The sequence below is a fragment of the Lithobates pipiens genome, unplaced genomic scaffold, assembly GCF_037356315.1.
Source record: "Lithobates pipiens isolate NorthernLeopardFrog02 unplaced genomic scaffold, aLitPip1_a1.2 Scaffold_27, whole genome shotgun sequence".
Classification (NCBI taxonomy): domain Eukaryota; kingdom Metazoa; phylum Chordata; class Amphibia; order Anura; family Ranidae; genus Lithobates; species Lithobates pipiens.
Window position 1 is genome coordinate 147762944 of NW_027507788.1, and position 27309 is coordinate 147790252.

Genomic DNA, 27309 nt, shown 5'->3' on the forward strand with positions numbered 1-27309 from the left:
GAAAGCGGGGCAGAAGGTTTGTGTTCCAAAAGAGGTCCAGTTCCTTCAAATCTAGGTGAGATGGGAAGTGTGATAGACCTTCTGGCACCCCCCCCCCCCCCCCCGATGCCAAACAGTGCTTTCTGCCCTCCAAACCCTTCCAGCAGACCAAGAGCTAATACCAGCTCTTTACCCCAAGCATCGTACACAGACAAGATGTTGGGATAAAAACCAAAGGAATGACTCTTTATTAAAACTCCCAGGAGGACATTACCCTCTTAGGGATATTAGTATGACAATGCAAACTTCAAACAGCTGACAACTAACAGTGATTTTAATTAAACAGTAAGGTCATTAGCAAGAAGATAAAGTAATCAATAGCCAGAAACCCAAACTTTGATTAGTCCAGGGCCTTTCGTTTTCGTTGCAACAACAGTTCGATATAGAAAGGAGATTCGACATGACGCTGACAATAGCGATCTGTGCCCATCGAACCCGTGGTCGAATGTGCCTAACTTTAGCTCTATTAGTTCAAGATTATTCTACATAGAGAGAAAAGATTCGACATAGAGAGGAAAGATTCGACATTATAGACACAATAGCAAAAAGGGTTGAATGTGCCTAATCTAACTCTATTAGTCCAAGATTATTCGCCATAGAGAGAAAAGATTTGACATGAAGATTCGATGGAGCAGTCACCCGAGTGGACATTTATGGTCAAATGCTCCACCCATAGGCTATAGAAGAATTCTAATGTTGGTTGACTAGTAATATTAATTAATAAATATAATTATTACTAGTGTCATACAACATTAGAATTCTACTATAGCTTGTAGGCGGGAAATGTACGATTGCAACGTCATACAGTTTAGCTGCTCCGTCGAATCTTCTTAGAACATTCGACAGACACCATAAGCGTTCAGTGACAGATTCGACCTTAATTATTTTGGATTTTCGGACGAATGCATTTTTTAACAAAACAAAATAAATAAAAACAAATTTTGGGAGTAAATAAATAAATGTATTTTTCAGACGAAAACAAAATTCCGAAACAAAATATTTCAGTGTGCACATGTCTATCTGCCAGGTGTTTGGCTTTCACTTGTGTAATTTGTCCACTAAAAAAGTCATCATAAAACAAAACTCATACAATGTTCCATCAGTCTGAAACGTGGAATTCATTAATCTGCATAGATTTCTTGAGGGATATTGTTGATAAATATTTCTGTCCCCTTCTGCAAGAGGGCCACCATATTTTCTCTTACCATTAACCTGTAGGAGATTAATATTACACCTTTCCATCAACTCCAGAAGGGATGCTTTATTGTCCTTATTCAGAGAATTAATCCAAGCCTCACTCTCAGCATTCATCACGTTGTTGTCCATCATTAGAGAATGATCTGCTCTCGCCATGGGGTCAGAGGCTGAACTGAGCTCGTTTCCATGCTCTGACTGGGAAAAGCAGACAGAATCCCCAGTCTCCTCCATGCCCTATAATCAGTGGGTAGAAGACCAGCCCTTAGTCCCCTCCAAAAACATCTGTCCCAGTTGGGTCTGTCACAGGAGGTATGCTAAAAATGTAAACACAACTGGAAATCTGGTAGGAGGAGCAGGGAGAGCTGAGCTGCTGAGAGAACTGGGACAATTTCAATGCTTTTTCAGGTTGAATTGCCCCACAGTGCCTGCAGATAAAGTGCGTAGAAACATACTGCTAACATTTGATTTCCAAAAGGCGTGTTGCAACAAAGGCAGCTGTGAACCCTCTATCAGCCTCAGTCACTTTTTAACAACTTCCAGACTGGCTCACAACGATATATGTCGGCGCTTTGAAGAGGGATATCATTGTTATGGCAGCAGCTAGCTGCCATAACCCTGGTATCCTCTTCTTCAGTGAGCGGTCCTCTCAGCGGCAGATTCGTTGCAAGATCACTTTTATCAGTGGCGGGAGAGGGATGCCCCTCCCATTGCTCTCCAGTGCCCTCTCCACCTACCGGAGCTCGGTCCTTAAGTGGTTAAAGCACAGCGAGCAGATATCTATGGGTGTCTGAGCAGGCTAAACACTATATATCTTTGCCAGGGCACACATAGTTTGCATTAAATAGCACATAAACAAAAAGCACAATATTTATTTTTACAATAAATGTAATTGTAAATGTAATTTTTAATCCCACACGTTAAACACCTTTTATGTTCTATTATTATTTAATGGTTTAGACTGGTTTAGACTGACTTTTATTATTGCTGAAAAAAAAGGTTTATTAGGCACTTGTAGCTGTTGCTTTCCTGTATCCCTGTCTGCAGAAATACAGTATATGAATCTCCTACTTTTTATGAAATCTGTCTCTGCCTTTCTTCCTCTTCCCTGTTAAATTACTTATACGTTTTTATTCCTGATAGAACTAAAGGAATTTACATACAGCTTTGCCTAAAGTGTTTATTGGAAATCCAATTAAATTTTTTTGAAAAAGAAAATCAATATATCTTTCCTTATATAAAATTCATTGTAGAAGCAAACATTTTATATTCAGAGTGTCTGCTTGTTCTAAGCTTCTGTATTTCCAACCTATCCTCAAATGACCTCAGGAATGAATATATTCGTGAACAGTAGTGAATTATCAGTCACACTGAGATATTTTCAGGGCATGGTCAGGAGCTTGTAAACATATTATCTAAGATGCCACTTGACGCCTAAGTTATCATCAGGATCAAAGTGGTGTTATGCAATATGTTACGCTCAGAATCCAATTTTCTTATTTGTGTTTTGTATGTTGTCACTGTCTTACCTTAGTCCAGGACCTACTCAACAATCATTTATCATTCTGATATTCCATCAGTCTTTCATCTATAAAGACAAATCCCAATCAACAGATATAGTCTTCAGCACCACCCAGTCCACCTCATCCTTGGTAGTCCTACTTTTCTCAGCTTGAAAGGTTTTGTAAATTAGCTTGTAGTCTTGACAACCTCAGGTGGAATTTCAGGCGGTATTAAACCCAAAACCAAAAATATATTGCAGTATACCAATTATTAGATGTGGTGTTTGTATTCATTTTCTTTTTTAGGCTTTTTCTTTCCGTTTTCACCTGATGATCTGGCCAGTAACACACCTCCTGTATTACATTGCCCCCACTCTGGATGAATGAGTACAGGGGTACCTTTGGACAGCAGCATTGTCAGTCTAGAGGGAGGGGGATGTTAGATTTACTAGCAATTTTATATACAATAACAAACTGAAGCCAAACTCCAGCGTTATAAGCAGTTACAGCAGTTTTTTTCCTTTTGAAATAAAGGTTTTACATAAATAAATAATATATATGGGAAAATTGCGCTTAGTGATCTAAGTATGATTGATAATACATGACACAACAGCAGCACTCATAAATATGTACACACCATAAATGCAAATAAATAAAGAAAAATGTTGCGCTGTCAAAATAGTGATATATATAATAGAGTCTTTCCTCAATATATTATCAGAGGATATAAACCGTTAAAGTCCTTCACGTAATCCAAAACACATTATATGTTTAAAGTGAGGCAAGGCAAGGAATAGCGGAGAGTGCTAAACTTTTTTATACTGAGCGCTGCGCAGTGAGTTTATTTCCTCTTCCTTCTGGTTCATTGTATGATCAGGTCTGAGGCTTCTATGAGATCCATATATGCATCACTGGCATCCCTTAACAGGCTGAACAGTTGAGCTGGCTTATACCTGAAGTGAGGGATGAATACTCACTAATGTGTGTATAGACCTTGAAGGGTCTTATTATCTGGTAGGAAGATATTTTTGTCTTATCTATTCCCTGGGGAGCATGAGGTGATACACCTTTCATTAATTGAAAGGACACCACCCTTTTTTCACCTAAGTATTAAAGTGATTGTAAGGCTTATTCTTTTATTTTTTTAAGATAATAAATATGTCATACTTACCTCCACTGTGCAGTTCTTTTGCACAGAGTGGCCCCAATCATCCTCTTCTGGGGCTCCTCCCTGCATCGTATAACCCCCTAGGAGAAGCACTCTCTCCCGAGAGGTGTTTCCCTAGCGGGCGCGCTCCAGAGTCCAGAATTCGTCGTCTATGTAAGACTTGGCCCCCCCCCCTGGTGCCCACATCATTGGATTTGATTGACAGCAGCGGGAGCCAATGGCTGCGCTGCTATCAATCTAGCCAATCGAGAGCCGAGTACCCCGGGCAGAGAGGAAGAGCGCGGGGGAATACAAGACTAAGGTGAGTAAAACGAGAGGGGGGGGGGGGGGGGGGGCGGTTAGTGACAGAAGTTTTTTCACCTTAAGGTGAAAAAACATGAGGCTTTTCAACCCCTTTAAATGGTGTTTAGACACTTTCATCACTTATAATGTATTTTGGATTATGTGAAGGACTTTAACGGTTTATCTTCTCTGATAATATATTGAGGAAAGACTTTATTATATATCACTATTTTGACAGCGCAACATTTTTTCTCATGATTCTGCTACCTATTCATTGCTGACCTCAACTTTTCTTCTAAACATTCTTTTGCCCTCCGTGCAGCTTCATATCGGCCTTCTGGGTTGTCTATCACTGGCCCCCTTCAGCCTGTTTTGGGTTCTACCTATTAGAAGTGGTTATCTGTAGACATGTGCACACTGAAATATTTTGTTTCGGAATTTCGCTTTCATCCGAAAAATTAACTAATTTAGTTACTCCCAAAATCCTTTTTTATTTATTTTGCTTCGTTAAAAAATGTATTCATCTGAAAATCTGAAATAATTAAGTCATTGAAGGCTTATGGTGTATGTCGAATGTTCTAAGAAGATTTGACGGAACAGCTAAACTGTAGGACTCCGCAATAGTACATTGCCAGTAGAATGTTCCGCCTACAAGCTATAGTAGAATTCTAATGTTGTATGACACTAGTAATAATTATATTTATTAGTTATTATTACTAGTCAACCAACATTAGAATTCTTCTATAGCCTATGGGCGGAGCATTTGACCATGAATGTCCGCTCGCGGCGACTGCTTCGTCAAATCTTCATGTTGAATCTTTATTCTCTATGTTGAATAATCTTGGACTAATAGAGTTAGGTTAGGCACATTCGACCTTTTTTGTTATTGTCTCTATACTGTCGAATCTGTTTTCTCTATGTCCAATCTTTTCTCTCTATGTAGAATAATCTTGGACTAAAAGAGCTAAGGTTAGGCACATTCGACCACAGATTTGATGGACACGGATTGCTATTGTCAGCGTCATGTCGAATCACCTATCTATATCGAACTGTTATCGCAACTAAAATGAAAATAAAGCATTTGTTTATGTTGGCTCTTTCGGGTTTTGGATTCTGCATGTTTGTTATCGTTTGTTAAAACAATAACGAAAATACCCAAAATTCGGAAGAAAATGCATTGGGACAAAAACTAATGCACATGTCTAGTTATCTGTGGACTGGACTCTTAGCACCCATGCCACTTTGTGCCCTTTCACTCCCTGTCACCATTACTTGGAGTGTTTGGACCAAACCTGTAAGGGAAACCCTCTTGTCACTTTGGCCTCTAACTAGGCACGTGATAAAACACTGTGGGATGAAGAGACTAATCTCCCGAGTTCAGATATTGGTGATTGAGGAATTCTGCCTGCCAATTTTTCATGCCCATTATGCGAATGGAGGACAGGGAGGTAGCATGACTTTTTACCCAGATGAAGATCAAATCTGCTTATGGTTTTCCCCCTTGGTTGATGTAAGCTACTGCTGTGGCATTGTCTGAAAGAAGCAGGGAAGAAAAAAGTATGGAGCTTTCCCTGGGAAAGCAACATCTTTAATAAAGTCGCATCCAGGAACAGAACTAGGCACTACAAGCAATTAAATAGTTCCTGCACCAATTTGGATATATAGGATCCACCCAAACTTCTGTAGGGTCTGGACAATCCAAATAACAGAGCCTGCACCAACTGTTCCTGAAAAAGAAGTTCTCCCAGATATCCCACAATTGGAATGCCCTGAAAGTGAAGCAGTGCATGAACAGGGACAAAGCACCCAGCAAAGTGCAGGTAGTGCTAATGTGCTTAGAAAATGGGGACGTGTAAGTATGCATCCTTGATATCCATATAGACCAAAAAATCCCCTGGGTGGAGGGAAGCAAGGCCTGACTGGGCAGATTATACTGTATATTGGTCAGGGCTGATGACGTCAAGCCGCACACCAGGAAGTTTGCGAGCCTCCATCTTGTGAGTGCCTGGAGACCAGTAAGCTTTAGGGCAAGGAGCCTATACACTCATGTACATCAGCTATGCACTTTATAATGTGATTGTTTTTTAGGCAATTAGAGGCAAGTAGAGGCTCCTGGGCTATATAGCCATTCTTGCCAGTTTTTTTTTTAATTCAGTTGTAGAGTCGTTTGTATATGCAAGTAATAATTCATATTGTGCTTGGATATTGAGTCAGGTGATGACATTCGTTAAGTTAGGAATTAGATATAGTAAGTCTTGCTGCTATAAGTATGTGTACCACACTTGTTCTATAACTTACTGGATATATCTCAAGATTTATCCCCAATATTGCCATTTCAGGAGATAGTAGGTTTTTACATGAGGTTTGGGTATGATAAAGGTTGCCTATTTGTTCATTGCAGCTCCAACATATAGGGGATGTAGATGGGAAAATCTTTGATATTTTGTAAGGGGTTAAATACCACCTGTTTAGAATTTTTGGCAAATTATCTCAATGGTCCATGCAGGAGGAAGCTTTACTAGTAGTCAAAAAAAGCATTCTTACATTCCTTTGTGAAATTAAGAGAAAGGTCTTTTTCCCACTTGGTCATGTTGGGATTTTTACATTCTGTTGGAGGGGGTTCTAAAAGGTTAAAGATTAAAGTAATTCCTTTCTTCATTTGGTATTTTTGGAGTGTAAAGTACTGCCATATTTCCGTGGGGATTTCGATATGCTTATTAGGATCAATATCATTCAGTCTGTATGTTCTTAAGGTGGGTAGGTAGACACTTATATACATGCTAACGTTTATTAACTGATTCTCCTACTGACATTCGAATCTTACAGTAGTCTAAAACTGCTGTTGGCATTGCAACTTTGGTGTGTGCAACATTGTCTTTCATTTTGGATTGGATATGTTTGCAGGCTATTAGCATTGCTTTAATGCTATAGAGGTTCAGTATATATTTTTTTTCTTGTAGGATGTGGTAAGCCATGGAAAGGGCGGCCATATCATGACCTAATGTGGCCTCTCTTTCTATGTTAATCCATAGTTTGTCTTCTGGGAAGGAAAACTTTCATTTGGTCTAATAGTGAAGCATGGTAGTCGTTTTTTCATATCTGGGAGACCCATTCCACTTAAGATTTTCGTAGTAGTTAGTATCGAGAATGACACTCTGGGTTTTTTACCATTCTGTATGCATTTTTTTCAGCTTGGTGTTGGTCTGCGTAAAAAATTTGGTAGGTATCAGAATAGGGAGAGTCGAAAATAATATAGGATTTTAGGTAGAGTTTGCATTTTGAAAGCTGCTATCTTACCAACCCATGAAAGTTTTTTTTTTTTTTATATATGTTGTAGATCTTTGTTGATTTGCTCAAAGAGGTTGGGAAAGTTAGCTTCATATAGTTTGGAGATGGGGTAAGTGAGCTTTGCGCTCAAATAAGAAATAGATGTCTCATCCCAGGTATATTGATATTTTGTACACAGATTATTAGACTTATTTGTGGGAAGATTCATAGATAAAATATAATATTTATGGTTATTGACTTGGTAATATGATACATTACCATACCATTCTAATATTTTATAGGTAAGGAGGTATCCGGATTTCTCATTTATAAAATAATATAATACGCGAGGAGTCCTATCTTATGTTCATATTGGCCTATTTTAATACCATTAATATCAGGGTTGTTGCATATACTTTCTGCTAGAGGGGATAGTGGACAACCTTGCCTTGTTCCAATGGTTAACCTAAAACATTTTGAGATTATTCCGGAGGTGACTACCTTTGCTGAGGGTTGTGAGTAAAGTGATATAATGGCCGTACGTATGAATCCCTTCACTAAACTTCATTAATGTTTTAGATATGTATTCCCAACACATTCTATCGAATGGTATTTCAGCATCTAGGGCCAGGAGAAGGGACGGCGTTCAATTGTTTTCTGTGTGATTAATTATATTTACCATCCGTCTGGTGCCACCTGGGGCCTGTCTTCCTCTAATAGATCCTGCTTGGTCAGGGCCTATGAAATAAGAAGTTATGTTTAGTAAGTGGTTAGCCAAAATTTGTGCATAAATTTTGAGGTCCAAAATAAATATTTATATGGATCTGTAGTTTAGAGGGGAAGTTGGGTCTTTACCTGGTTTTGGTAGAGTGATTATTATAGCTTCCAACATTTATTCGAGGAATTGGCTATATGAAGAAACTTGGTTAAAACATATTAGTCAGATAAGGAGCTAAGATGTCAATAAAGGTTTGATAATATTCACTTGAAAGCCCGTCAAAACCCCCCTGGTGCTTTGTTTTTAGGTAGGGATTTAATAGCTTTGAGGGTTTTGTCTAATGAGATTGGGTCGTTAAGGTATTCTATATCTTTGGGGTTAATGTCAAGTAGGTTCACAGAGTTTAAAAAGTTTAAGATGTTTTCGGTTGTGGGTTGAGGTGTATTTCTGTCTTCTTTGGGAATAAATAGGGATTCGTAGTATTCTGAAAAGGTGTCTGCTATCTCTTGAGGGTTTATATTACTTGATCAGATAGATGATGGATCAATTTGTTTGTTTTATTTTTGTGCTGGCACTGACGCAATTGGTTAGCCAGTAGTTTGCTAGCTTTGTTGCCCTGAAAGTAATGATTTCGTTTTAGCCTTCTTAGTTATTTGTCATGGTCTGCAATCTGGTTGGCTTTTAGTTCTGTTCTAAGACTATTAATTTGTTGCTGTAATTGTATGTCTTTAGAAAGTTGTTATGTTGTTCTTCTAATCTGAAGATATCTTTTAGTAGCTTGTCCAAAGTGGAAGCTTTTCTTTTTTTTCCCCTAGCGGCCATTTGTATGAGGAGGCCCCTAATAAAGACTTTGTGAGTACACCATAGAATGGTATTTGTCACACAGTTGTTGTCATTATTAATTAAAAATTCCATTAGGTTTTTTTTTTTTTTTTTTTTATCACAGACAAGTACCTCTCTTGAGATAGGATAAATGTGTTGTTTCTCCACAAAGTGTTATTGTTACATGCTTGATTTACTTTAATTTCGAGTGTAATTGGAGCATGGTCAGACCAGGTTATATTGTGAATATTAGCATTAGTTATTTTTTGCAAAATTACCGTATCCATGATAAAATAGTCTATCCTTGAATAGGATTTGTGTACATGAAAGTAGAATGCATAATCCCTTTCAGTGGAATGGAGTTACCTCCAGAGATCATACAATTCTTCATTAAGAAATATCTTCTTTAGTCCATTTCTGGTGAGAGATCCTTGCTTGGAGGTGTCCATGATTGGGTCTAGGGGTGCGTTGAAGTCTCGACATATAATAAGGTGACCTTTTTGTATTTTTCTAGCCTTTGTCAGGATTTTCCTTATAAACTGATGAGGATTCTTATTGGGAGCATATATATTGATGATTGTGAATATTGTGTTTTCAATGGTTGCTCCTAGAATGAGCAATCTTCCTTGGTTGTCTATTTTAGTGTCTAGAAGTTGAAAGGAGTCTTTAATCATTGTTATTCCTCCCTTCTTTTTCTTCTTGTTGTTGGATGTGAGTATGTGTGGGAATTTTTGGTGAGAACATTTTGGAGTTTTTATCCTTTGCAAAATGAGATTCCTGTATACAGATAATGCCGCTGCCGAATTTCAGAATGTCCTCCCAGAGAGCTTTACGCTTATATGGGCTGTTGAGGCCTTTTGCATTCAGAGACATGAGTTTAAGATCTATGAAGTTGGTAGTAGATCATGCTTGGGAATGATGACAAGAATTTAATTGAGGATTGCATTGGTTTACTGATAATTCCAGTGTTACCTCTTTTGACCATTAGATGGTAATATTTTACCTTGTAGCTTACAAAAGTGTAGATCAGGGATATGCAATTAGCGGACCTCCAGCTTTTGCAGAACTACAAGTCCCATGATGCATAGCAAGACTCTGACAGGCACAAGCATGACACCTAGAGGCAGAGACACGATGGAACTTATAGTTTTGCAACAGCTGGAGGTCCGCTATTTGCATATCTCTGGTGTAGATTAAGGTTGAACTGTGAAACATGTCCATAGAAAAGTAAGAAAAAAGGAGATGCAATGCTACTCCTGTGTACATGTAAATTGTACTTATCATTGGGGTTAACATAGAGAATAAGAAAACATATAACTCCATAAGCTTGGTGTTCCCTGAGCATTTTCTTTCCAGAGGGAAATTTGTCTTGAGATTTGACAGGAGCGCATATAGTGTTAGCTACAGTTCAAAATGTATTTTTTTTTATTGTTTTGTATACACACTTAAGAGGGTTACACATAACTGCGATGAAGTTTTTAGATTAAAAAAGTTCTATTTGGAACTTTTGAACCTAAAAAAAACTGTTGAGAATCTTTAGAACATGTATGGGGCTGATGTCTCCCTTTTTGCATTAAAAAATGTGAACAGGTTAGATTAAAAATGCAAAGAAAATGGTGTACAAACTGCACCCTAAATGCCACCACTCTGCACCTTATGGAAAAATACTCTGAGGTTTACCAAATATACAGTTGATATACCTTTAAGCAGCTACTATTTTAAGAAAAATAATGTGAAAAAGGCAATATAAAAAGAGCTCACAAGTAAATTCTCCTCTGGAATATTGCAGAAGCGCTTTTTTATGCCCCCATGAAATTGCGGACACTGAATTTAATCAAATAAACATAGTCTCATGAAATCGCAGAAAACAGGAGAAGTAAAAGAGTGGCTCAGTAAGAAAGTCCTTGCTGTACTCTGTATGAAGCTTCCACCAAATTTCACCACGTGAAGCAACGAAGCTTCCCTATTGGGATGCACTCATCAGATACCGGTAATATTAAAGCCCTTCAATACAGACAATCTTTCTCCACTCTTCCCCTGCTTCTCTGAATATCTCCACCAGATGTCTTTTTATGTTCCATTTAGCTTGGAAATTTTCCCTTGTTGAGTTTTGGAAGCTATGAAAACATTGTAACACTGTGTGAACATTCCATTATTAGCAGTAGACAGTGATAAACAGACCCTCAAGAAATTGTGCCTTAAGAATTTATGCAGGATTGGAAGCAAGGGGAAATCTCCCCAACCAGAGACAGCAAATCAAAAACTGAAAATGAAAAGTTGAATAGAGAAATACTATCAATTCTGACCAATCCCTCGGCTAGTACTTCAGTGGGTGAGTCAGTTCAGGAGCCACTGGGTTGGTCAGAATTGATAGTATCTCTCTATTCAACTTTTCATTTTCAGTTTTTGGTTTGCTGTGTCTGGTTGGGGAAATTTCCCCTTGCTTCTTTTACTTCTCCTGTTTTCTGCGATTTCATGAGACTATGTTTATTTGATTAAATTCAGTGTCCGCAATTTCATGGGGGCATAAAAAAGCGCTGCTGCAATATTCTAGAGGATAGATTAAAAACACTGAAGCAGGGGCGGACTGACAACTAATGGGGCCCCCGGGCAATAGAAGCTCATGGGGCCCCCTTGGGCGCCACACCTTGCCAGGGAGACAAGGGGGGGGGAGCACACAGGGGGAAACTGGAGGGAGAACGCACACACACTCACACAGGGAGACACACTCGCGCACACACACACACACAGGGGGAGACACACACACACACAGGGGGACACACTCTCAAACAGGGAGACACACACACAGGGACACTCACACACACGGGGACACTCACACACACACCACACACGGGGGGGGGGACACACACAGGGGGATACACTCACGCACACACACACACACACAGGGGGACACGCACACTCACACAGGGGGAGGACACACTTACACCACACAGGGGGACACTCTCACACACACACACACTCACACAGGGGGACACACTCACACACACACACACACACAGGGGGATACACACACACACACACACACATAGGGGGATACACTCTCACGCACACACAGGGGGATACACTCTCTCACACACACACACACACACGGGGACACTCACACACACAGGGGGGACACTCACACACACAGGGGGGACACACACTCACACACCACACACAGGAGGACACACACACACACTCTCACACACACACAGGGGGATACACTCTCACACATACACACACAGGGGGATACACTCTCTCTCACACACACACACACACACACACGAGTGACCGACTGGTCAGTCCGCCCCTGCACTGAAGCCTCTCTCCCTTCAGCACCGTGGTTATCACCCATTGGGAGCTGAGCTGTTCACTGCAATGTGAAGATCCACCAATCTTTATAGAGGCATTGACAAATTCAGCATGAAACATGAAACAGGGTGGAGGCAGGGACAGAAATTCTAGTTTAAAGGCCCCAGAGACAACCTTTCAAACCCAAGTGCCTGAAATGTGCTAGGATCAAATTGACATGAAAGCCAGGAAAACTTTTAACACTTATATACGTTGGGGCACCCCTCACTGTGGGGAGGATTTGCCAGTAAAAATTTAGTGGGATGTATCCACTAATCCATCTACACTATACTCAGGGGCACGGGTAGACACTCCAGATGTTGGAGGATGGAAAGATCCAAAGATATAGAACCAGGATCCCAAAACATATCCTTAGACCAGTCAGTCAGAATTTGGAAGATGAACATTGTTGCAACAGCAGGTTGAATGGCAGGGTCTGCCAAGTTGAACAGAGCTTTAGAAAGGGCTTCTTACCCTTTATTTATGGGATTTTTGAACCCTAAGGTTTCCACAACAATGGAGCTACACAGAATGGAACTGATTAGGAGTGCAGCCTTTTCTCATTTAAATCAGTGCAAAGTATGCTGAATTGCATGGTTAAACTTATATGTACAATTATGATTGGAGTTTAAAATATTGTCTGTAAATGAAGTATATTGATATTATTTGTTTTTCTGCAGGTATCACAGTTTGAGCCATCGATTCTATGGTTAGAGGCATTGGAGCAGGTCATGATTTTGGTCTTAGTTATAACACGCTGGCTGATGCCAAAAGGGGAGATGAGCAGAGACCAACTCTCTCAACTACTACTTATCTATATTGGATTAGGTGCTGATCTCCTGGATATACTTTTATTGATCAAGGAACCATCTGTTGCGACCAACCAGAATGTGACCATTGTGGGACTCAGCCTTTTTAGTTGGGCAGTTCTACAGTTTACACTGGTTCTCACTCAGACAGGATCTGCGAAACCCGAGGAGACAGAGAATGATGGCGATCCAAGGTCTCCTAACAGAAGTGAGAATTGTGTATACTCCTGCTGTACCAGTGAAGTATGGAGTCTGCTAATTGCGGTGATAATGCAGGATGGACCCTTTCTTGTATTCCGTCTTTATCTGACCATCAAAGAGAAAGTGCTCAATGAGATGATGATTTTCTTTATCTGCAAAAATATATTGACAGTCTTCCTGGAAGTATATCGGATTGCTGTGATTCAATATGAAAGTAGTAAAAGCAGAAATAAATGATTGTTTCTGTATTTAACAAATTTCTTAAAATCATACCAAGGTAAAAATCACTATGCCCAGCCTGTATTTGAGCAAATAAATTCTTCAGACTCAACCCACAAGAAGGTGTTTGTTTGCTTTAACATGTACAGTATGGCCCCATCACCATGCTTATCACCATTGATAAGTGCAATGTATCTTTCCTTCAAGGGTCATGACATTACTTGCCTAAAAGCTCAACTCTAGGCAGACATAAAATAGAAAAAAGAAAAGCTCTTATTTAATACACCAATACATCTATTGTTTTTTTTTTTAATGCATGCAATAAGAGCACTTGAATTGGAGCAGTTTTCAGCCTCTTGCAGCCCCTGTACTGCAGGGCAGTGTGAAAGGAAAAGTCATCGCAGGGAGCAGGGATGAGTGCATGAGCTGAAAAAGAACATGCTGACTGAAGCACAGACCAGAGTGATCAAGAGATAAGCTCATAACTGCTATTTCTAATTATACCTTCCAGTCACAGGCTGGGGCAGTTCCATTATAGCCTGGGCTCAGAGGAATTGGGTTGAATGGCCCTTGCTATCAGATTGAAACATCTAGTGGTAGAAAAGAAGTACTATGGTAAACCTCTGAATTTAAGCTGAATATTGCAGCAATTTCGGCTTTTAATTTTGAATGGGCTATCCATTTGTATCCTGTTATTTGTGGCTGGAGATACAACTATCACCAGAACAGGTGTTGTTATTGGAACATTTCTGTTCACCTTCTGCTTCAATGACAACTGAAAATGTTGAATTTCTCATCACTTTTCACTCCAGCGACAGTGGTCACCAGGACAAATAGAGGGGTGACTCATCCCAGCGGTGGTCCTGACAGCAATTTAAACTTGACAGAAAATCTGAAGCTTCCTCACTCTATTGTAAACTAAAAAAATTATACCTATATACACACAGTTGCGCTTCCTTCAAATGTCATATAAATAAACTATAAATAAACTACTGTGAAAAGTGACCACAAATAATACCCTGATTGTGAATAAATATGAAATAAATGTGTAGCGGCGGGCCCCTGAAGAGCATGCACTATGCGTTTTTCAAAGTTAAACTCTACCTAAACTGCAGTTAGGTTTGGGTTTATTTGTCTAAATTTTACTTCGGCATCAGTCTGACTGGACTGTGAAATGTTCAGCCTGGCCACAGGGGGCACTGTGTCTTCTGGCAGGCATGGAACTATGGTCTGGTCAGGTGTTTAAATTACTTTCTCTCTCGGAGCCAGGTCAGTGGGAGTGGCCCTCTCGCTGTGCCCTCTGGGAGAGAGTATTTAAGATGCGGATGTCACGTGGTTCGGGGTTCCGGTCCAGTATGATGTGCTGATTACATGGTCCTGGTCCTCCTCACCAGCCCCCAGGAAGGCTATTGCCTGGGGTGCGGATCCACCTGACTGTAATGCCTCAGGGCTGGCTGGCCCAGGGCAAGGAAACTGAAGGAAGATTCTGAGGTGGTTGGGTGCCGTCTCCGGTTCGGGAGAGACCCATTGTACTTCGAGCATTCCAGGGGAGGACTCTTTAGAAGAACACCACATATGGGTTGGGTTTCTTAACAAGAGCCTGGAAGGGCTGAAGTTACCGAAAGAATCCGGTCTTATGGATATCGCCAAGCAGGCTGAAAGATTCATACCATATCATACAAGCGTTCTAAAGCTTAGTTTCCCTACATGTTCTGCAACAACGTCTGTGACAAAGACTTTGTTCCTGAGTAAGCACCTTGTTGGCTGCTAGGCCTTGTGAGAAAGGGACTGTCCAACCTGGGTGTTCATCCAGTTGTGAATGGCTATTCTCTGAATGCAGTCAAAGTAAGCAAGTTCTTTAATATTTTTTGGACTTTGACATTGAGAGTACCTGAACTTCCTTTCCAACCCTCTGATCCCAAGTTGAAAGACTGTTCAATGGTTTGAGTTTTTCAAATAAAATCCATTCAAGTGGATCTATTGTCAGTCTCAAGTTACTGGGTCATCTGGGACATCCTCTAGACGTGCCACAAGGAGAACAGAAGGTAATGGTAAGCCCCAAAAATAACCAGCAGCTCCTTCGGGGGTTAGTGCTACAAATGTATGCAAAAATGTGAAGCAATTAAAATGCTAAAACCATAATATCATATATATGTGCAAACAAATGCATGTCACACAATGCATGAAAAAGATGAAATACAAAGTTTAGTCCATGAGGTAGATCCAGACTTTAAGACCCAGTGAGCAAGGTCTAATGCCGCATACACACGATCGGACATTTCAACAACAAAATCCTGTATTTATTTCCGACGGATATTGGCTCAAACTTGTCTTATATACACTTGGTCACACAAATGTTGTCGGAAATTCCAAACAGCAAGAATGTGGTGACGTGCAACACGTACGACGAGCAGAGAAAAATTAAGTTCAATAGCCCGTGCTGCACTTCTGCATGATTCCGAGCATTTGTGGAATTTTGTGCATCGGAATTGTCTATACACTCTCGGAATTTATGACAATGGATTTTGTTGTCGGAAAATTTGAGAACCAGCTCTCAAATTTTGTTTATCAGAAATTCCGACAAAAAATGGAGCCTACTCACGCATCCAATTCCGACCGTGTGTATGCGGCATAAGTGTGACATGCATTTGTTTGCACGTGTATATGATATAATGGCTGGAGTATTTTAATTGCTTCACATTTTCATGTATATTTATTTAATATTTATATATTTATTTAATATTTATTAGTGTATTGTGTCCACTATTCACAGTTATTTATTTATATGACATTTGAAGGAAGTGCAACTGTGTGTATATAGGTATAATTTTTTAACGTTTACAATAGAGTGGGGAAGCTTCAGATTTTCTTTCAAGTTTAAATTGCTGTCAGCACCACCGCTGGGATAAGCCACCCTTTATTTGTTCTTGTGACCACTGTCACTGGAGTGAAAAGTGATGGGAATTCCAACATTTTCAGTTGTCATTGAAACAGAAGATGAGCAGAAATGTTCCAATAGCCACACCAGTTCTGGAGAAATACAGCCATGTGTTGAAGAGAGTGGAGCAGTGGTGGCCCGTCCACAAGGGGCGCATGGGCGCCACCCTCCTAATTAATGCGCCTGGCCACATGGATTTCAATGGGGTTTTTTTAAGCACATGATCAGAACCTGAGACTTTTATTGTCTTTGAAAAAGGGTGGGTTTGGGGCACAGAGCACTGCACCCTGAGCCCACCCAGTTGTGTGACAATAGATAATTAATATTCGCTCTTGTCTTCCTGATTCTCCTCCTGACCAATCAGGAAGCAGGTCCTGAGATCCAATTGGCCAAGGAGTCTTAGGACATTGGTTTGCCCCCCCCCCCCCAAAAAAAAATATTGAGCACCAGCCGCCACTGGAGAGGAGACATACTAGAACAAAATTACAGATGCTAATTCATTTCCTCTAGAGTTTACATCCATGATGAAATTGTATCAATTTACAGCAGACAATGCAAAAAACACATGTTTAAACTGCAAAAATTAGTATTGCTTACAATGCTTACTAAGAAATATATCTCCTTTCATTTCTCCTGTCTCTTGTATAACTTAGATATATGGTAGGCTGGGTTCACACTAGTGTGAATTGGATGTGGACTTCTCCACATTTTTTCCTCGGTTTCAATGCCGAATTCAGGCAAAAATTCGGCCCTGATTTGTCCCTGAAATGGAGAACATGGACACACCGGACCCCTGCTGTGAGCCGCATCTATTGGATGCATAGGTGTATTGAGAAGAGGTGGATAAAGATGCAGAGATTAGCAGAGAGGCAGGGAAGGTCTGTCTTGGTAAATACCCCTTTACATGGCTGGTAAGTGTAAGGCTCCATTCACATCATGCAGATGTGACAGAGCACGCACGTTCCTGTGCATTGTGTGTCAGCCCCTTCCTTTCTTACTACAATGTGGCGCCACCCACAGTTCACCGTGAGGCACTGCGAGCACCACATTACTACCCTTCTAAAACTACCTCCCTCTCTCTCACCCCCGCCAAACCCCTCTCTCTTTCATCCCTCCTCTTTATTTATTTTGCTGAAATATTTAATTTGTTTTAACAAAAAAGTTAGCATTTTCATTTTATTTATTTCCATAAAAAAGCCTACCAAAATTCTCAGCACCAGCCCATAATGCTCTTAATCCAGCCCTGGTGTTAGATGTACTAATTGAAGTCAAACTCCAGCTAACACTTTATAATTAGTTACGGTGAACAGTTTTTTTCCTACTAGGCCCCTTTCAGACAGAGTGGAATCCGTCTGTCTCCACTGATCCCCCCTGAGCAGATAAAGGGCAGGTCCAAGTCTGCTTCACTATGCAGAGTGGATATGGACACAGCCCACTGTTCTCTATGGGGTGGTTAGATAGAAATGGACTGGCTGTCCGTTTCCATCTGTCTGTCATCTGATCTGATCTGCCGACCGATAAGGAATGATCCCCATCTGTTTATTTTTAGCAGACCGGATCGGATGCCAGTGGGTGTCAGCGAACACGTCTGCTGACATACACTGCTCCATAGAGAGAAATGGGTGGTCCAAGTCTGTCTGAAAAACAGACAGGTGGACCTGATAAGTCCACTGGTGTAAAAGGGTCCTTGGGATAAAGGTTTTAGATAAATAAAAGCTGATCATTGTAAGCACTAGAGCTGCACGATTCTGGCCAAAATGAGAATCACAATTTTTTTGCTTAGAAGAAAGATTACGATTCTCTCACAATTCTCGCGGTGTAACATCATCTTTCACATTATACAAAAAAATTGTGCTAACTTTACTGTTTATTTTTTTTTAAGTTCATTAAAGTGTATTTTTTTTAAAACAAAATTTGAAAGACCGCTACGCAAATACAATGTGACATAAAATATTGCAACAACTGCCATTTTATTCTCTAGTGTCTCTGCTAAAATAAAATATAAAATGTTTGGGTGTTCTAAGTAATTTTCTAGCAAAAATACAGATTTTATTTTGTAAGCAACAAGTGGCAGAAAAAAGTTTTAGTCTTTAAAGAGTAGGTCCGCCCACCCCCTGCAAAAATTAAAAGCCAGCAGCTACACATACTGCAGCTGCTGACTTTTAATAATAGGACACTTACCTGTCCTAAAGTCCAGCGATGTCGGCACTGCAGCTTATGTTTCCATCAGCTGTCAGGTGCTGCTGCTACCATTGCGGGTAAGAGAACCTGGCAGTGTAGCATTACGGCTTCATGCTGGGTCCCTACTGCACATGCTCTCCTACTGGCCCAGCGGTGGGGGAAGGAGGAGGGAGCCGAGCTGTAACATAATGTGCCGCAGCCCAGACTCCCGTAAGTGGGGACAGGATATCCGCTCCCCCCCGAATGGTGCCAAATGTGGCACCGGAGGGGGGGGGGAGACAAATGAGCGAAAGTTCCACTTTTGAGTGGAACTCCACTTTAAGTGGTTAAAAGGACTTCATTTAAAGACCGAAATTCATCCCTTTGATCTAAAGAACTTAATTCTAAACAATGTACCTCTTTATCTCTGTCTAAAGTGGGGTACACACTATAAGAAAATCAATTTGTTCGCCCAAATTTTTCTAAATTTTTCACAGCAAAGCGGAACCAATGAAAATTTTCACGGAAATTCTCAGAAATCATAAACTTTTTCATGTTGTTTATTGTTTCTGATCATGCGCAGTCTCTCTTTTCTGATTTTTCTTGGACAAAAATCGTACGAAAACGGTACAAATTAAAAGAAAATGGTTCATTCTGTTCTCATAAGTGAAACATTTTGGAGTTTGTCCCTTCTGGAATTTTCCTAGGAAAAGTCAGAATTGGCTGTCGAAAGTTGTGTACACACTATAGAAAAATCGTACAAAAATTCTTTGGATGAAAATTCTAGCTCAATTTTCTTATAGTGTGTATGAGCCTTAAGCTAAACTTTTTTCACAGCTGTCGGCTGTGAGCAGAGAACTCTGTGAACTGAATTAGGCTGAAAAATGCTGTGTGTCATGGTTATGCAATAGAGTTCGTCTGCTTACCTCTCTCCATGTGTTCATTTCTAGAGACCAGCCGACCCTCACCTGACTGCCTTTATAATCCATCCCCTAGCTCCTATCAGAGAACACTATATTAACCTGTGCACTGCTAGCCAACCCTGCTGATCAACCTTTGTGTGTTAGCTTCCTGTTACCTGCTGTGTGCTCTTCTAGTTTGATCAGCCATGGACCCGGCTGACGGGTCGCTTCTTGCAGTCGATCCTTTGCAGGGCATAGTTCGGAGACTTGAAACCCAGGAATCTAATCAGACTCAGGTGATGCGATTCCTTTAAGATCTGGCTTCCCGCTTCGAGCAGCTACAGGCTTCCTTGGGGATCCCGAACCTGCAGCCTCAAGTACAGTCTGCGACTGCACCTATCGCACCAGTCGCATCCACGCATTCATTAGTACTGCCAGCTCCGTCCCGTTTCTCTGGGGACTCCAAGACCTGCAGGGGTTTCCTCAGCCAATGCACCATTCATTTTGAGCTCCAGCCTCAAAACTTTCTGTCTGATTGGGCAAAGGTAGCCTATATAATTTCCCTCCTCTCCGGTGAAGCTTTAGCCTGGGCTGCTCCCCTGTGGGAGAAAAATGATCCAGTGGTTTCCAGCCTGTCCAACTTCTTGAAGCTCTTTTGTAATATCTTCGAGGAGCCAGCTCGTGTTTCTTCTGCGGCTAGTGCCCTTTTACGCCTTTGCCAAGAACCTTGTTCAGTGGGACAATATGCACTTCAGTTCTGTATCCTTACAGCGGAATTGAGCTAGAACAATGAGGCCCTGGTCGCAACCTTTTTACATGGCCTCTCTGACCGAGTGAAGGACGAATTAGCAGGAAGAGCTATCCCCGCCAGTCTGGACGATGTCATTTCCTTATGCAATCAGATTGACATTCGTTTCCAGGAGAGGTCCTTCGAAAAAAGACGCCAGCACCCCCTAGGTCCTAGTCAGCCTGAGCTTTTTTCCCATCGCCCTGTGGAGCATCCTCTGTCTGCTGAGGAACCCATGCAGCTGGGCCGCACCAGACTAACCCCCGAATAACGTGCTAGACGCAGAACTCTGGGCTTGTGCCTTTATTGTGGGGGCAAGGGTCATTTTCGTGACTCCTGCTCACTTAGTCCGGGAAACGCTCGGATCTAATACATTTGGAAGGTGGAGTATTGGACCCAGAAACATCACCTTCTCGTCTTCTTCTTCTGGTGTTCCTCCATGTAGGCACTTCTCCCTAATCGGTCCTAGCATATCTGGACTCCGGGGCTGCCAGCAATTTTATGGACTGGAGAACTGCTTCTTCTATGAAGCTTACCCTTTCTCCCCTCGCTACTCCACTGGTAGTCTCGGCAATTGATGGCACTGTGCTCCCAGGGGGCCCTATCCGTTTCCAGACGCTACCTATTAGGATGTCGGTAGGTATACTCCACCAGGAGTGGATCTCCTTCCTCATCCTACCCAAGGCCTCTACCCCCATTGTATTGGTGTCAAACAAGCAAGGTCAAACACGAAAGGCACAGAGCAAATATCAGCTGGATCAAACACAAGTGAACTCTAACACGAGCACTGACTGAATGCTGATACAGATGATTTAAACGTGAGCTGGCCAATCACTGTTGTTTCCCAGACACAGACTGTGTCAGGTGAGTTGTGCTGGGTCCTAAAGGGATTCTAGTACTGACAATTGGGCCTTCCTTGGCTACAGCTCCACTCGCCACATGTGGACTGGGTCTCTGGGCAGATCCTGGCTTGGGGTCCTTCGTGTTTCTCATCCTGTCTTCCCAAGTTGACCCCCAAGGGGAAACTTCCCATTGCTACCACATCTGTATCGTCTGATCTTCCCGCGGCATACAGCGATTTCCGGGATGTGTTCTGCAAGAAGTCTGCTGAGGTGCTTCCTCCCCACAGATCTTTTGACTGTGTTATTGACCTTGTCCCTGGAGCAACCCTGACCAGGGGTCGTACCTACCCTTTGTCCATTCCAGAGACCCATTCCATGTCTGAGTATGTCGCCGAGAATCTGGAGAGAGGTTTCATCCGGAAATCCTCATCACCTGCAGGAGCAGGGTTCTTTTTCGTTGCCAAAAAGGATGGTACCCTCAGACCCTGCATCGACTATAGAGGTTTAAACGCTGTGACTGTTAAAAACCGATACCCCTTACCTCTAATATCTGAGCTATTTGACAGGTTGAAGGGGGCTTCCATTTTCACTAAGTTGGATCTCAGAGGTGCATACAATCTCATTCGAATACGGGAAGATGACGAATGGAAGACCGCATTTAACACTAGGGACGGGCATTACGAATACCTGGTTATGCCTTTTGGTTTGCTTAATGCTCCAGCTCTGTTCCAGAACTTTGTCAATCAGTGGCGGCTGGTGAAGTTTTAAGATGGGGGGGGGGGGGGGCTAGACCACGCCCACCCTTTTGACCCATCCCACTTCTCATAAGCCCCACCCACTATAGAATCCACCAACTCTGTCCCCTGTAGTACATCATATACAAGGCTCTACATTATACAAAGGGCTCTATACTTCATATACCAGGCTCTACATTATAGACAGGGCTCTGTACATCATATACCAGGCTCTACATTATACACCAGGTTCTAATGACACATCAATATGTCTGACAGCCCAGCCACACTCCTCGTTCACCAGAGAAAAAAAAACAGGAAACACAAAAAAGATGCTTGGGAAACAGCAATAGGCAGAGGTCACCGCAGACTATGAAGTACAAGAAAGCCTAATAAAATAAAACAAATACAGTCATCACATTTAGTGACTGCAATAATGCAATATCTTACATGTTTGCCTTTGGTGGTGGGATCAGAGGGATGGTGATGATCAGAGACAGAGGGATGGAGGTGGGGTGGGGAGTTGGATCAGTGGTGGGTGGGATGGGATCAGGGACAGAGGGATGGATCAGGGACAGAGCGGTGGTGGGATGGATCAAGGACAGAGGGATGGATGGGTGGGATGGATCGGGGACAGAGGGATGGGTGGGTGGGATGGATCAGGGACAGAAGGATGGTGGGATGGATCAGGGACAGAGAGATGTTGGGTGGGATGGATCAGGGACAGAGATATGGTTGGTGGGATGGATCAGGGACAGAGAGATGGTGGGTGGGATGGACCAGAGACAGAGAGATGGTAGGTGGGATGGATCAGGGACAGAAGGATGGTGGGATGGATCAGGGACAGAGAGATGGTGGGTGGGATGGATCAGGGACAGAGAGATGGTGGGTGGGATGGATCAGGGACAGAGATATGGTTGGTGGGATGGATCAGGGACAGAGAGGTGGTGGGTGGGATGAACCAGGGACAGAGAGATGGTAGGTGGGATGGATCAGGGACAGAAGGATGGTGGGATGGATCAGGGACAGAGAGATGGTAGGTGGGACGCCCACCCTTTTGACCCATCCCACTTCTCATAAGCCCCACCCATTATAGAATCCACCAACTCTGTCCCCTGTAGTACATCATATACAAGGCTCTACATTATACACAGGGCTCTATACTTCATATACCAGGCTCTACATTATAGACAGGGCTCTGTACATCATATACCAGGCTCTACATTATACACCAGGTTCTAATGACACATCAATATGTCTGACAGCCCAGCCACACTCCTCGTTCACCAGAGAAAAAAAAACAGGAAACACAAAAAAGATGCTCGGGAAACAGCAATAGGCAGAGGTCACCGCAGACTATGAAGTACAAGAAAGCCTAATAAAATAAAACAAATACAGTCATCACATTTAGTGACTGCAATAATGCAATATCTTACATGTTTGCCTTTGGTGGTGGGATCAGAGGGATGGTGATGATCAGAGACAGAGGGATGGAGGTGGGGTGGGGAGTTGGATCAGTGGTGGGTGGGATGGGATCAGGGACAGAGGGATGGATCAGGGACAGAGGGGTGGTGGGATGGATCAAGGACAGAGGGATGGATGGGTGGGATGGATCGGGGACAGAGGGATGGATGGGTGGGATGGATCAGGGACAGAAGGATGGTGGGATGGATCAGGGACAGAGAGATGTTGGGTGGGATGGATCAGGGACAGAGATATGGTTGGTGGGATGGATCAGGGACAGAGAGATGGTGGCTGGGATGGACCAGAGACAGAGAGATGGTAGGTGGGATGGATCAGGGACAGAAGGATGGTGGGATGGATCAGGGACAGAGAGATGGTGGGTGGGATGGATCAGGGACAGAGATATGGTTGGTGGGATGGATCAGGGACAGAGAGATGGTGGGTGGGATGAACCAGGGACAGAGAGATGGTAGGTGGGATGGATCAGGGACAGAAGGATGGTGGGATGGATCAGGGACAGAGAGATGGTAGGTGGGATGGATCAGGGACAGAAGGATGGTGGGTGGGTGGGATGGATCAGGGACAGAAGGATGGTGGGTGGGTGGGATGGATCAGGGATCAGGGACAGAGAGCTGGTGGGTGGGATGAATCAGGGACAGAGGGATGGTGGGTGGGTGGGATGGATCAGGGATCAGGGGCAGAGAGCTGGTGGGTGGGATGAATCAGGGACAGAGGGATGGTGGGTGGGTAGGATGGATCAGGGATCAGGGACAGAGAGCTGGTGGGTGGGATGAATCAGGGACAGAGGGATGGTGGGTGGGTGGGATGGATCAGGAATCAGGGACAGAGAGCTGGTGGGTGGGATGAATCAGGGACAGAGGGATGGTGGGTGGGTGGGATGGATCAGGGATCAGGGACAGAGAGCTGGTGGGTGGGATGAATCAGGGACAGAGGGATGGTGGGTGGGTGGGATGGATCAGGGATCAGGGACAGAGAGCTGGTGGGTGGGATGAATTAGGGACAGAGGGATGGTGGGTGGGTGGGATGGATCAGGGATCAGGGACAGAGAGCTGGTGGGTGGGATGAATCAGGGACAGAGGGATGGTGGGTGGGTGGGATGGATCAGGGATCAGGGACAGAGAGCTGGTGGGTGGGATGAATCAGGGACAGAGGGATGGTGGGTGGGATGGATCAGGGATCAGGGACAGAGAGCTGGTGGGTGGGATGAATCAGGGACAGAGGGATGGGTGGGTGGGGGCTTCATATGGGCTGTGTGTTTCACAAGAGCCTCCACTGACACTGCCAAACCGAGACACAGCAACACCAGTGGAGATAATAGAAGCATTGTGACGATCAGCACTTGATAAACACACAGCCCGTGTGAAACCTCCCTCTCCATCCATCCTGTAGAAATAAGAAGACCAGCCTTGTGTGATCGTCAGTGATTCTAATATCTCCACTGGTGTTGCTGTGCCTCGTTTGGCTGTCAGTGGAATCATTCAGCTCTGCCCCCCTCCTGTGGATTTTCAGAATCTACCTTGTTGTTGTTTCATAGCGGCAAGTGCAGGAGTTCACTCATTCGCTCCTCTGCTCCTCCGCTCGGTGCACTGGTCTGACACAGGGGAAAACCGGAAGTGACAGACTAACTAGTCTGTCACTCAAAGCACATAGCATAGTAAACCTATGGGCGCCGGGCGGATGCAGATCGGCACTTTTCATTGCGCCACAAGGCGGGTTAAAACCCTGCAAATGAAGCGCCACGTCTGCAATCTTGTGATTGCGTTGACGTGGCGCTTCACATAGTGCACTGTGTCCAGCGCTGCACTGTGTCCGGCGGTCGTACACAGTGCACTTAAGGACTTTTTTTCAATTTTTTTTTTAAAGGGCCATTTGGGCGCCCCCTATGGGCGGGCCGCCACTGATACGCACATTCATTTTAAGAGGGAAATTTCAGGAAAAAAACATAAATTTTAAATAAGGAACTTTGAAGCAAAATAAGGGTCAGTGCCCATCTGCAGCCTCACCTTTGCCATCAATGCAGCCTGATCAATGCCCATCTGCAGCCACACCATTGCCGTGAATGCAGCAGCCTCAAAATTGCCGTCAATGCAGCAGCCTCACCACTGCCATCAATGCAGCAGCCTCACCACTGCCTCAATGCACCAGTTTCCTATTACAGAGGCTGCCAGGTAAACAGGAGATTCTCACTATATGTAATCTGACGGAGCTCGTCCCGCCCCCCTCCTTGTTAAGTATTGGCGTATAACATGCACACGCTATTTGCACCCGATTTTCTTGGTGAAAAAGTGAGTGTTATACGCCAATAAATTGTAGACAGAGATAAGGACATAGTTTAGAACAAACCCAGATTTGGCCAAGATCATACAAATTTGTCCGATATGGATATCAGCATATTTTTGATAATTCACACTTATTGAATTTGAATTGTTTTAATCTTTAGCCACAGTTTGGTCACTTCAAACTGCTTGAATGTACTCCAATCCTGTCATGTGTGTGCCTGTGCTTTCTCACAACCAATCAGATGGAGTTCTGTGTGGTAAGAGAGATGGAAAGAGGATTCAAAAAGTTCAAAGATGATAAAAAAAAAATATGGTTACCAAAAACGGAAAAATATTGTTAATTTCAGAGTTCTAACTTCACCTTAAAAGAGTAGGTGTTTCCTTTGCAGAAATTCCAAAGGAAGCAAGAGAGGAACAGGCATGATAACAGAATCAAAAGAAAAGTTTGCAGGATTTCTTGTGTGATAGGTACCCCATAGGACAACAGCTTCAATGCAGCTTAGTGCTTGAAGTCAGCAAATATAACTTTTCACTGTAAAGAAAATCTTTGAGTTGGAGGTTTGACAGATGGAATGGCAGTAAGAAAGCCATGGCTAAAATTGTAAAATAAAACAAGAAGCTTGTATGAGCCTGGAACCACAACTGGAGGACAATGATCAATGATTCAAAAGCTGAAATCTGAGAGAAAACGTGATAGTCTGGGATTCTTTTTGCTGGACTAGGACAATGTGGACTCAAGGACAGCCCACATTCAAAAGAGGTTCCAAACAAGAGCAAACCACAGCATTACATAAGTAATACATTTTATTAGTTATCAAAAACCATGAAATAAATATGAATGTTTAACCAAAACCTTCACCATACACCAATAAAAATACAAGTGACAAGACAACGTTGTCAAATGCTAAAAAGACACTGCCTGGGCTCACAGGCATGCAACACAATGCATACAGATGCTAGCAGCAATGTAAGTAAAGCAGCAATATAGGCTGAATGTAAACCAGCAATAGCTAATTTGATTACATTATCCACAAGGAGTGATGGTCAACGGTCTTTTGAACCATAAAGTGGACCCCTAAATGGTGTACCCCAAGTGTTTTCCATCATTGACTTTTACAAGGTTTGATCACATGGGGAGAGTTTTTCAAGGCAATTCCATGTTATGATTGGTTGTTCTTTTTTACAGCATTACAGACCTCTTTATAGCAATGTCCAGAGCACTGTGCAGCATCACTGGCCTCTCAGACCATTGTCCAGAGCACTGTGCATTACAGGCCTTCTCAGACCACCGTCCAGAGCACTGTGCAGCATTTCCGGCCTCTCAGCCCACTGTTCAGAGCACTGTGCAGCATTACCAGCCTCTTAGACCACTGTCCAGAGCACTGTGTAGCATTACAGCTACTGTCCAGAGCACTGTGCAGCATTACAGGCCTCCTCAGACCACTGTCTTTAGCACTGTGCAGCATTACAGGCTTCCTCAGACAACTGTCCAGAGCACTGTGCAGCATTACAGGCCTCCTCTGACCACTACAACAAAAAACAATTCCCCTAGGGCAGTGATGGCGAACCTTGGCACCCCAGATGTTTTGGAACTACATTTCCCACGATGC

At 42.8% G+C, this 27309-nt stretch overlaps 1 protein-coding gene across 1 annotated transcript in view; it reads left to right on the forward strand.

Annotated features, from left to right (window-relative positions):
- Nucleotides 1-13590, forward strand: part of LOC143934223 (transmembrane protein 26-like) — a 74073-nt gene extending 60483 nt beyond the window's left edge. Inside the window, exon 4 of the mRNA XM_077457653.1 lies at nt 13024-13590. Within this exon, the coding sequence (XP_077313779.1) occupies nt 13024-13590 (567 nt within the window). The remainder of the gene's footprint in view (nt 1-13023) is intronic.
- Nucleotides 13591-27309: the final 13719 nt, after the last annotated feature.